Source organism: Oncorhynchus mykiss, chromosome 7, assembly GCF_057628025.1.
Source record: "Oncorhynchus mykiss isolate SJ-2025 chromosome 7, ASM5762802v1, whole genome shotgun sequence".
Classification (NCBI taxonomy): Eukaryota; Metazoa; Chordata; class Actinopteri; order Salmoniformes; family Salmonidae; genus Oncorhynchus; species Oncorhynchus mykiss.
In genome coordinates this window covers 44,085,681-44,098,506 of record NC_143028.1, presented here as the reverse complement: position 1 = coordinate 44,098,506, position 12,826 = coordinate 44,085,681, and the positions used below count along the sequence as shown (strand labels likewise).

Sequence of the window (12,826 nt, the reverse complement as noted above, 5' to 3'; positions counted from 1 at the left end):
AGCACGCCACTTTATAACTATGTGAAAGGGGCACTTCCAGTGGCTCCCTCATTACTCACCGGCCCAGTCGGTGCTCTGGCAGGCCCCTGCCCTCTCTCTCTCTATCCATCCTCTCTCTCCATTCTCCTCTCTCCATTTTTTGGAGAGGAGGGACGTCCCTAGGCTCCATCAGCCCCTCGCTCCCCAGGGTGATCCCTATTGTTACTTTGACCCATCAGTGGCACATTTCTCCTCCACATTATTTTGACACCCTCTTTTCTCAGGACGAGGTCCATTGTGCTGCAGTTGTTGTAAATGATGTCACCTCTGTAGAAGAGCCATTGTTAGTGGAGGCTGGTTTAACCCTGTCAGCCTGGTTAAGGCCTGGTGTGTGTTGTAATAAGGAGATTTAATTGCTCCGTTTCTCCAGGCCTTCACTCCTGAACCTACTGGAACAGATGATTATCATATGCAGGCTCTCAGGGATGCAAGGAGAGCCACATTAATGCAAGAGCAGAGCATGCTTTCCTCATCAGGGAGGGATTTGTAATGGATTGAGAAACACCCTGAGAGTCAAATTAGAATCATCTAAATGCCTCTAGGGGCAATTTGCAGCGCATGCTGTGGTGAAGAGGATAACATAGTAATTGCATGTTATGTGCCTTACATTTATTTTCAGCAGTATTTTTACAATGTGTACTATGTGATTATATGAACTCATGATTTAATTAAGTTCAGGTTGTTAAAAACAACAGAAAGGTATTTACCCTTAGATAAATGTAGCCATTTAAAAAGATGGAGTGAGTAACCATAGAAGCTAATTAAAAGAAGCATTATGGGCCTATTAAGTACAATGTATTTTTATAGCACACTGTCGATCATTTGTTCTATATAGAATTCACATCAGGGATCTATTTCATTTCTAACACCATTTTGTACATATACCAAACATCATCGAACATCAACCCTACTCTTGACGTTGTAGTATATGTTCCACAGTAATTAACCAACCAAACTCCTCAGCTCCATGTGTCGGCTAACCACGTGTCTCTGTCCCTCTGTGTGTGTCCTCAGAAGGAGGGACGTGTGAGGTGATCGCAGCCCACCGGTGCTGTAATAAGAACCGTATCGAGGAGCGCTCCCAGACCGTCAAGTGCTCCTGTCTACCCGGAAAGGTGGCCGGGACGACACGCAACAAACCCTCTTGTGTGGATGGTAAGGACATGTTCATAGCATGTTTTTCACTTTTTAATATCACATATGGCTTAATATTCTCAAAAGAAGTAGTTCTCTAAATGTATTGTAGAGGTACTTTTTTTTACAATCATTTATAGCTGATTGTAATTACAATATTGCTGGCTTTTACATACTTTTGAATGAGACTGCAACACGTTGAGGTATTTCAACAGCTTTCTACCTAATGCGGCTCATTCTTACATGAGTAGGGTTGCAAAGCTACTGGTATTTTACCCACGTTACTGGAATTTTCAGTAATTTTAGTAATTAACTGAAAATCTATGGCAGAAATGTAGGTAATTTTTACTTGAATAACTTTCAAAAAATGTAGTCATATATAGTATTCATTTTTATATCTCGTCCATATTGTCCATGTAGATACACCATATTGTTCAAGATAAAATAGTCTAATTAATGAAAGGACAAAGGCACTATTTTCAATTACCTTTGCAACTTGTCCAACTATTGACATTTTTCACAACTGTCACCAGTTTGACGCCACAACATTTACAACAAGTACATATTGACATAGTAAAATAAATCAGTGTAAAAAAAATATGAAGGATATTTCATGCTGAAGTCCTCATATTAAACGACCGAGGGTGTTGATGTTTTATATTTACGATGATGTTTAACAGCTTTGTCATCCCATTTGATTAATTAAAAAAAGAATGTTATTGAATTATTTCATATAGTTTACATATGATAAGGCCACACAGAGGGGCAGAGATAATTACACCTGTGATAATCTGAAGTATCCCAAAAGGGCCACTCGATACTAGTCTACGATCCTTGAAAGATGCCAACATTCTGGTAGTTTACTGGTAAACTTCAAAAGTGTCAAATAATATACTCTATGCATGACTCTCTTCTGTCCTAATGAAGTCAATTAAGATAATATCAAAGCAATCTAAATTGGAGACTAAATCGAATCTGGGTGAGTGCTGCAAAGGATTGTGGGAGACAAGCAATGCCTTAGATGCACAGCTGAGGACATGAGAATTACCCATGTTGAATATTGCATGGCCCAAGGCATCTTAGGTTCATAAATGAAAAAATAAAAAACTGTCCTCACAAAGGAACGACATAGTCTTCTTCATGAATGACGGTACACCAGAGAAGGGGTATGTCTGCCCTATTCAATCCATTTCATTGGCTTGTTTAGCTACATCTGACACATGAGACCGACAAAGCTAAGCAAATTCATCCTTGGAACCAACTGAGGAAACTTTTTGAAAGTTCTGAACTGAGCTCCTAAGGCTAAGGACTCCGAACTTGGTTGACTTACTAAATTTAAGAAAGCCGGCGTGTTCCACAGCTACTGGTTGCGTGCCACGTCATCAACTGTGTCATTGACTGACAAATTTCTATGACATACAGTTGAAGTCGGGAGTCTACATACACCTTAGCCAATTACATTTAAACTCAGTTTTTCACAATTCCTGACATTTTATCCGAGTAAAAATTCCCTGTCTTAGGTCAGTTAGGATCACCGCTTTATTTTAAGAATGTGAAATGTCAGAATAATAGTAGAGAGAATGATTTATTTCAGCTTTTATTTCTTTCATCACATTCCCAGTGGGTTAGAAGGTTACACACACTCAATTAGTATTTGATAGCATTGCCTTTAAATTGTTTAACTTGGGTCAAACATTTTGGGTAGCCTTACACAAGTTTTCCACAATAAGTTGGGTAAATTTTGTCCCATTCCTCCTGACAGAACTGGTGTAACTGAGTCAGGTTTGTAGGCCTCCTTGCTCGCACACGCTTTTTCAGTCCTGCCCAAAAAATGTCAATAGGACTTTGTGATGGCCACTCCAATACCTTGACTTTGTTGTCCTTAAGCCATTTTGCCACAACTTTGGTAGTTTGCTTGGGGTCATTGTCCATTTGGAGGATCCATTTGTGACCAATCTTTACCTTCCTGACCGATGTCTTGAGATATTGCTTCAATATATCCACATCATTTTCCTGCCTCATGATGCCATCTATTTTGTGAAGTGCACCAGTTCCTCCTGCAGCAAAGCATCCCCACAACATGATGCTGCCACCTCCCGTGCTTCACAGTTGGGATGGTGTTCTTCGGCTTGCAGGCCTCCTGGTCAATATTGCCAAACAGTTCTATTTTTGTTTCATCAGACCGGAGAACATTTCTCAAAAAAGTACGATCTTTGTCCCCATGTGCAGTTGCAAACCGTAGTCTGTAGGCTTTTTTATGGCGATTTTGGAGCAGTTGCTTCTTCCTTGCTGGGTGTCCTTTCAGGTTATGTCTATATAGGACTCGTTTTACTGTGGATATAGATACTTTTGTAGCTGTTTCCTCCAGCATCTTCACAAGGTCCTTTGCTGTTGTTCTGGGATAATTTGCACTTTTTGCACCAAAGTGCGTTCATCTCTAGGAGACAGAACGCGTCTTCTTCCTGAGCGGTATGACGGCTGCGTGGTCCTATGGTGTTTATACTTGCGTACTATTGTTTGTACAGATGAACATGGCATTTGGAAATTGCTCCCAAGGATGATCCAGACTTGTGGAGGTCTACAATATTTTTTCTGAGGTCTTGGCTGATTTCTTTTGATTTTCCCATGATGTCAAGCAAAGAGACACTGAGTTTGAAGGTAAGCCTTGAAATATTAAATAAATAAATAAATACAATTATATCAATTAGCCTATCAGAAGTTTCTAAAGCCATTACATCATTTTTTTGAATTTTCCAAGCTGCTTAAAGGCACAGTCGACTTAGTGTATGTAAACTTCTAAAACACTGGAATTGTGATAAGGTGAATTATAAGGGAAATAATCTGTCTGTAAACAATTGTTGGAAAAATTACTTTTGTCATGCACAAAGTTGATGGCCTAACCGACTTGCCAAAACTATATTTTGTTAACAAGAAATTTGTAGTGGTTGAAAAACAAGTTTTAATGACTCCAACCTACAGTGCCTTGCGAAAGTATTCGGCCCCCTTGAACTTTGCGACCTTTTGCTACATTTCAGGCTTCAAACATAAAGATATAAAACTGTATTTTTTTGTGAAGAATCAACAACAAGTGGGACACAATCATGAAGTGGAACGACATTTATTGGATATTTCAAACTTTTTTAACAAATCAAAAACTGAAAAATTGGGCGTGCAAAATTATTCAGCCCCCTTAAGTTAATACTTTGTAGCACCACCTTTTGCTGCGATTACAGCTGTAAGTCGCTTGGGGTATGTGTCACGCCCTGACCATAGTTTACTTTGTATTTTCTATGTTTTGATTGGTCAGGGTGTGATCTGAGTGGGTATTCTATGTTTCATGTCTTGTTTGTCTATTTCTATGTTCAGCCTGATATGGTTCTCAGTCAGAGGCAGGTGTTCGTCATTGTCTCTGATTGGGAACCATATTTAGGTAGCCTGGGTTTCACTGTGTGTTTGTGGGTGATTGTTCCTGTCTATGTGTTTTTCACCAGATAGGCTGTTTTAGGTTTTCGTTACGTTCATCACGTTCTTTATTTTGTAGTGTTTGCATTGATTCGTGTTTTACGTTTGTTCATTAAAACATGGATCGCAATCTACACGCTGCATTTTGGTCCGACTCTCCTTCTCACGAAGAAAACCGTTACAGAATCACCCACCACCAACGGACCAAGCAGCGTGTCAACAGGCAGGAGCAGCGCGAGGAGAAGCGCAATAAGGATTTCTGGACATGGGAGGAAATCCTCGACGGGAGAGGACCCTGGGCTAAACCAGGGGAGTGTAGCTGCACTAAGGTGCAGCGGGAGAAGAAACAACAGGAACAGCCCAAGGAGGAGTACAGTATGGAGTATACTACTTGGGAGGAGATCGACAGGTGGGCGGCCGACCCAGGGAGAGTGCCGGAGCCCGCCTGGGATTCGCTGGAGCAGTGCGAGGAAGGTTACCGTAGAATGGAGGCGGTGAAAGCAGAGAGGCGCTGGTATGAGAAGGCAGCTCGGCGACGCGGATGGAAGCTTGAGAGGCAGCCCCAAAAATTTCTTGGGGGGGGGCTAACAGGGAGTATGGCTACGCCAGGTAGGAGACCTGCGCAAACTCCCTGTGCTTACCGGGGGGCTAGAGAGACCGGACAGGCACCGTGTTATGCAGTGGTGCGCACGGTGTCTCCAGTGCAGGTGCATAGCCCGGTGCGGTATATTCCAGCTCCGCATGTCTGCCGGGCTAGATTGAGCATCGAGCCTAATGCCATGAAGCCGGCTCTACGCAGCTGGTCCCCAGTGCGTCTCCTTGGGCCGGCTTACATGGCACCAGCTTTGCGCTCTGTGTCTCCGGTTCGCCTGCATAGCCCAGTGCGGGCTATTCCACCTCGCCGCACTGGCAGGGCGACCGTGAGCATTCAACCAGGTAAGGTTGGGCAGGCTCGGTGCTCAAGAGCTCCAGTGCGCCTGCACGGTCCGGTTTTTCCAGTACCACCTCCACACCCCAGCCCTCCGGTAGCAGCTCCCCGCACCAGGCTTCCTGTGCGTGTTCTCGGCCCAGTACCACCAGTGCCAGCACCACGCATCAGGCCTACAGTGCGCCTCGCCTGTCCAGCGCTGTCGGAGCCCTCCTCCTCTCCAGCGCTGTTGGAGTCTCCCGCCTGTCTAGCGCTGTTAGAGCCTTCCTTCTCTACAGCGCTGCCGGAGTCTCCCGCCTGTTCAGAACTGCCAGTCTGCATAGAGCTGCCAGTTTGCAAGGAGCTGCCAGTCTGCATAGAGCTGCCAGTCTGCAAGGAGCTGCCAGTCTGCAAGGAGCTGCCAGTCTGCAAGGAGCTGCCAGTCTGCATGGAGCTGCCAGTCTGCATAGAGCTGCCAGTCTGCAAGGAGCTGCCAGTCTGCAAGGAGCCGCCAGAGCTGCCTGTCTGCAGGATGCCGCCAAAGCTGCCAGTCTGCAAGGAGCCGCCAGAGCTGCCAGTCTGCAAGGAGCCGCCAGAGCTGCCAGTCTGCAAGGAGCAGCCAGGGCCGCCAGTCAGTATGGAGCAGCCAGGGCCGCCAGTCAGTATGGAGCAGCCAGGGCCGCCAGTCAGCATGGAGCAGCCAGGGCCGCCAGTCAGCATGGAGCAGCCAGTCAGCATGGAGCAGCCAGAGCAGCCAGTCAGCATGGAGCAGCCAGAGCTACCAGTCAGCATGGAGCAGCCAGTCAGCATGGAGCAGCCAGAGCTGCCAGTCAGCATGGAGCAGCCAGTCAGCATGGAGCTGCCAGTCGACCAGACTCTCCCAGATCTGCCAGTCGACCAGACTCTCCCAGATCTGCCAGTCGACCAGACTCTCCCAGATCTGCCAGTCGACCAGACTCTCCCAGATCTGCCAGTCGACCAGACTCTTCCAGATCTGCCAGTCGACCAGACTCTTCCAGATCTGCCAGTCGACCAGACTCTTCCAGATCTGCCAGTCGACCAGACTCTTCCAGATCTGCCAGTCGACCAGACTCTTCCAGATCTGCCAGTCGACCAGACTCTTCCAGATCTGCCAGTCGACCAGACTCTTCCAGATCTGCCAGTCGACCAGACTCTTCCAGATCTGCCAGTCGACCAGACTCTTCCAGATCCGCCAGTCGACCAGATTCTCCCAGATCCGCCAGTCGACCAGATTCTCCCAGATCCGCCAGTCGACCAGATTCTCCCAGATCCGCCAGTCGACCAGATTCTTCCAGATCTGCTAGTCGACCAGGATCTGCTGAAACCGCCAGCCGACCAGGATCTGCTGAAACCGCCAGCCAGCCAGGTTCTGGTAGTTTCTACTACCTGCCTGGGCTTCCTCTCAGTGCTGAGCTTCTTCTCAGTGCTGAGCTTCCTCTCAGTGCTGAGCTACCCATCTGTCCCGAGTTACCTCTGTCCCGAGCTGTCCCTCTGTCCCATGTTATCATTGTGGTGGGTAACCTATTTAGGGACGTTTAGGAGGGGGATTAAAACTGTCATGGAGTGGGGTCCACGTCCAGCGCCAGAGCCGCCACCGCGGACAGATGCCCACCCAGACCCTCCCCTATAGGTTCAGGTTTTGCGGCCGGAGTCCGCACCTTGGGGGGGGGGGTACTGTCACGCCCTGACCATAGTTTACTTTGTATTTTCTATGTTTTGATTGGTCAGGGTGTGATCTGAGTGGGTATTCTATGTTTCATGTCTTGTTTGTCTATTTCTATGTTCAGCCTGATATGGTTCTCAGTCAGAGGCAGGTGTTCGTCATTGTCTCTGATTGGGAACCATATTTAGGTAGCCTGGGTTTCACTGTGTGTTTGTGGGTGATTGTTCCTGTCTATGTGTTTTTCACCAGATAGGCTGTTTTAGGTTTTCGTTACGTTCATCACGTTCTTTATTTTGTAGTGTTTGCATTGATTCGTGTTTTACGTTTGTTCATTAAAACATGGATCGCAATCTACACGCTGCATTTTGGTCCGACTCTCCTTCTCACGAAGAAAACCGTTACAGTATGTCTCTATAAGTTTTGCACATCGAGAGACTGAATTTTTTTCCCATTCCTCCTTGCAAAACAGCTCGAGCTCAGTGAGGTTGGATGGAGAGCATTTGTGAACAGCAGTTTTCAGTTCTTTCCACAGATTCTCGATTGGATTCAGGTCTGGACTTTGACTTGGCCATTCTAACACCTGGATATGTTTATTTTTGAACCATTCCATTGTAGATTTTGCTTTATGTTTTGGATCATTGTCTTGTTGGAAGACAAATCTCCGTCCCAGTCTCAGGTCTTTTGCAGACCATCAGGTTTTTTTCCAGAATGGCCCTGGATTTGGCTCCATCCATCTTCCCATCAATTTTAACCATCTTCCCTGGCCCTGCTGAAGAAAAGCAGGCCCAAACCATGATGCTGCCACCACCATGTTTGACAGTGGGGATGGTGTGTTCAGTGTGATGAGCTGTGTTGCTTTTACGCCAAACATAACGTTTTGCATTGTTGCCAAAAAGTTCCATTTTGGTTTCATCTGACCAGAGCACCTTCTTCCACATGTTTGGTGTGTCTCCCAGGTGGCTTGTGGCAAACTTTAAACAACACTTTTTATGGATATCTTTAAGAAATGGCTTTCTTCTTGCCACTCTTCCATAAAGGCCAGATTTGTGCAATATACGACTGATTGTTGTCCTATGGACAGAGTCTCCCACCTCAGCTGTAGATCTCTGCAGTTTATCCAGAGTGATCATGGGCCTCTTGGCTGCATCTCTGATCAGTCTTCTCCTTGTATGAGCTGAAAGTTTAGAGGGACGGCCAGGTCTTGGTAGATTTGCAGTGGTCTGATACTCCTTCCATTTCAATATTATCACTTGCACAGTGCTCCTTGGGATGTTTAAAGCTTGGGAAATCTTTTTGTATCCAAATTCCTTGTTATTGTTATTCATTATGCTCTCTGCGCTTTTAACGGACCTCTGAGACTATCACAGTGCAGGTGCATTTATACGAGACTTGATTACACACAGGTGGATTGTATTTATCATCATTAGTCATTTAGGTCAACATTGGATCATTCAGAGATCCTCACTGAACTTCTGGAGAGAGTTTGCTGCACTGAAAGTAAAGGGGCTGAATAATTTTGCACGCCCAATTTTTCAGTTGTTGATTTGTTAAAAAAGTTTGAAATATCCAATAAATGTCGTTCCACTTCATGATTGTGTCCCACTTGTTGTTGATTCTTCACAAAAAAATACAGTTTTATATCTTTATGTTTGAAGCCTGAAATGTGGCAAAAGGTCGCAAAGTTCAAGGGGGCCGAATACTTTCGCAAGGCACTGTAAGTGTATGTAAACTTCCGACTTCAACTGTATATTGCTTTAGCTGATACTTCAAATACCTATCCAGCCGTTGTAAGCTCTGTTAAGCATCAACAATGTCTGAGCATAAGAACGCACCCAGCATGTTATTAAGTGCATTTCCCAAAGGGAAAACCCACCTGAATTAAAGGATATAGTGTAGTATGTTAGACTGTTTGATATCCTTACATTGCCTTGGTGTGATAGAGTTTGATATGCTCAAGATATGAGGAGAGTTGAGAGGATGGGGAGTGAGGTGGTGGGGAGGGGAAAATGAATGGAGATGGTAGGAGAAGGGGATAGGGGGATGCAGAGGAGGGAAGGGAGGGCTGGGAGATGCTCACACTTCATGCCTCGGTGCTCCTGGCTCCTGCAGTGAGGAAAGAATCCCTGTACCTGTTACTGTATTAATTAACAGCCTGTTATATAGAGAGAGGGGATGGAAATGGAACTGACAAGTCACTGAGCAGCGTTGTTCCAGCAGTGAGCACCACGGCACCCCAGAAGGAGGGAGGGAGCGTGCCAGTGGTGCATATACCTCTTTCAGGTGAAACTACAGAGAAAAAAAAAATGGATGCCATTTTGTACTCATGATTATAACTTTGCATTTACATTTTTGTCATTTAGGAGATGCTCTTATTCAGAGCGACTTACAGGAGCAATTAGGGTTAAGTGCCTTGCTCAAGGGCACATAGACAGATTTTTTTTACCTAGTCGGCTCAGAGGATAGAACCAGTTGGGTCAAATCGCAGGAGTCCGCAATCAAGGAACATCAATGAAAGTGTTAAGACTTTAGTGTGTGAACTCTCTCTGAAAGTTGTTTGTTTGGAGCCTGCGGGCCCCTGTTCAACTCTGTGAGGGATTATAGACCTGTGCAGTCAATGTCCCGTGACTGTCCCCTCAGTGGTGGGGTGGGGCACGGTGGGGTGCGCTGGCCCAGATGGAACTCATCCCCAGGTCTCCTATTATTAATGCTGCATCTACGATGAGTAACGATGCAGCTACCCAGCCGGGCTCATCTTACCCTCCAGTGGATACCTGCTGTGTTTGTCCCATAGACACAGACACACACACTCAGCACCCTATCTTCCCTACACGTGCACCAGGACTCCTGTACTGAGTGGCAAGACGTAGAGATCGATTACTCTCCTTTGAGACAGCATCCTGGGTGTGTTAACTGTCATTAGCATCAAACCAGGCAAACCCCTAAACAGAACAGAGAAAAGGGACTGCATTAAGATAAAACACTTACATTATTTTGTATGTAATATTTACTCCTTTGTGGATATGCGAGATGTGTATTTGTGTGATTCTTCCTTCGGGATTGGTAAATGATTGGGGTATTTATTAATGGATGGGAATGTGGTGCTTGTGTTGGAGGCTGGTGCCTCACATACTCGGTGGGGGAGTGCTGTAAGCTTATCCCTGCATGGGAATTGATTATTAGCTTTGACAAGTAGAACTACGTCCCAGTTATGTCAGGGCCAACAAGGCTTTTAGTGAGGAACATCCCTTTTAACAAGTCAAACACTCAGGCTTATTTCTCACAGCCCATGCTAGGCCAATGCAATATGCTCAAATTAGGCGCTTGTCACTGCACCACTGCCTTTATCCTGCTATGAGAAATGCAAGAGCACAGACACTGTACACATACTTTTTACACACACACACACACACACACACACACACACACACACACACACACACACACACACACACACACACACACACACGTCCAGAATGCTGTTTGCACCATGCCACAGACAGCGCACATACTATTTATACTGTAGCAGTGATGATCTCTTGTCACAAGCAATACACACACACTTTCTCTCATACATACACATACTGTACAGTACACACACAGACACACATTTATTTTCCCTCTTGGGCATATTAAGTGTGATGCTAGCCGCTGATGGAGAATAAACCCTTCTGTTTGGCTGCGGGCGGGTAATACTGAGCATGACAGGTTGTCATGGTACATTTGAGCAACGTCCAGGGGGAAACGACACATGGACGCTAGCTACTTCAAGGGTGGAAAGAGATGCCTGATTCCTCCACACACTCTGCTGATCAAAAGAACCATCTAAATAGCTGCAGAATATCAAAAGCACTCGGACTAAACTACATAGTTTGAAAAGGCCCTTCAAAAGACAGTCTTTTCCCTACGCAAGGCCATTTCCATCATTAGTGATATGAATGTTTCAAAGAGAATACTTACTTCATTATATCTGAAGATATGAAATGCTACGTACACTGAGTATACAAAACCTAAAGAACACCTGCTCTGTCCATGACATAGGCTGACCAGGTGAATCCATGTGAAAGCTATGATCCCTTATTGATGTCACTTGTTAAATCCTCTCCAATCAATGTAGATGAAGGAGAGGAGACATGTTAAAGAAGGATATAGAAGCCTTGAGACGATTGAGACATGGACTGTGTATGGGTGCCATTCAGAGGTTGAATGGGCAAGACTAAATATTTAAGTGCCTTTGAACGGTTTGTGTCAAGAACTGCAACGCTGCTGGGTTTTTCACACTCAACAGTTTCCCGTGTGTACCAAGAATATTCCACCACCCAAAGGACATCCAGCCATCTTGACACAACTGTGGAAAGCATTGGAGTCAACGTGGGCCAGCATCCCTGTGGAACGCTTTCGACACCTTGTAGAGTCCATGCCCTGATGAATTGAGGCTATTCTGAGGGCAAAAGGGGGTACAACTCAACACTACAAAGCTGTTCTTAATGTTTGGTATACTCAGTGCATTTCATAATATGATGCAGCAGGATCATAAAGTAAAGCAAGAATAAGATAATTTTCTTCTACTGTACACACTGCTCAGACTATACAGAGGAGATGTATTCTTTATACACACACACACTTGTGCTGGCTGTGTGTGTGTGGATGCATTAAAACAATGCTTCAGACCTGGCTTTCCACTATTACCTTGCCTCACGGTTGACAGTGCAAAGTCTAAATCCAATGACATCTAAACAAAGTCACACAAAATGAACGTCAACTTCACTTATTGGAAGACCTCTGTCTTTCCCAGCATGCTTTACTCAGTTATAGACCCACTTGTGATGAGTAAGCCTGCAAGGCCTCAACCTGGTGCCAATACAAGGTCAGCAGAACAGGGCAGTAGCTCCTGTAGAAGAACAAGGCCTCCTCTCTCGCTGCGCGCCCGCCGGCAGGAGCAAAGTAAAAATACAAATACTAAAGGCTGCATGAGTCAGAGTTTTTTTTTAAATGTATTTTGAGTTATTATTGAACGGAACCAGGTAGCTAACGTCCTCCAACTTTGTTGCATTCCGCAAAACTCTTCCGCAAAAGCGGACATCATTGGACACTTGACAATTCAACTGACAAGACAGGAAGTGCTCAGCCAGTCATTCAGCCAGCCAGGGCTATTCTTTGTGTTCCCCGCTCTGCATAGTTCCACATATACTACTTCACGTCTGGACACTTTAAAGTTCCATCCATTGTCAACATTCTTTTTGCAAGAGCAATTCTACAGGTTACAATTGACAAGTCATGAGAGCTTCAACAACTCTCACCAGAGGTGATACAGTTCTACAATGACCACTCAGGCACACTTCAACAAGAAGAAAAAAACACTATCAGAAGCACATACACATACAGTGGGGAGAACAAGTATTTGATACACTACCGATTTTGCAGGTTTTCCTACTTACAAAGCATGTACAGGTCTGTAATTGTTTATCATAGGTACACTTCAACTATGAAAGACGGAATCTAAAACAAAAATCCAGAATATCACATTGTATGATTTTTAAGTAATTAATTTGCATTTTATTGCGTGACATAATTATTTGATACATCAGAAAAGCAGAATTTAA

At 45.0% G+C, this 12,826-nt stretch overlaps 1 protein-coding gene across 3 annotated transcripts in view; it reads left to right on the top strand.

Moving 5' to 3' along the window:
• LOC110527961 (chemokine-like protein TAFA-1) overlaps window positions 1-12,826 on the top strand; it is a 280,252-nt gene that overhangs the window by 242,266 nt on the left and 25,160 nt on the right. For all 3 annotated transcript variants that reach the window (XM_021609612.3, XM_090241105.1, XM_090241107.1), the window contains exon 3: window positions 1,054-1,194. In XM_021609612.3, the coding sequence (XP_021465287.1) occupies window positions 1,054-1,194 (141 nt within the window). The remainder of the gene's footprint in view (window positions 1-1,053; window positions 1,195-12,826) is intronic.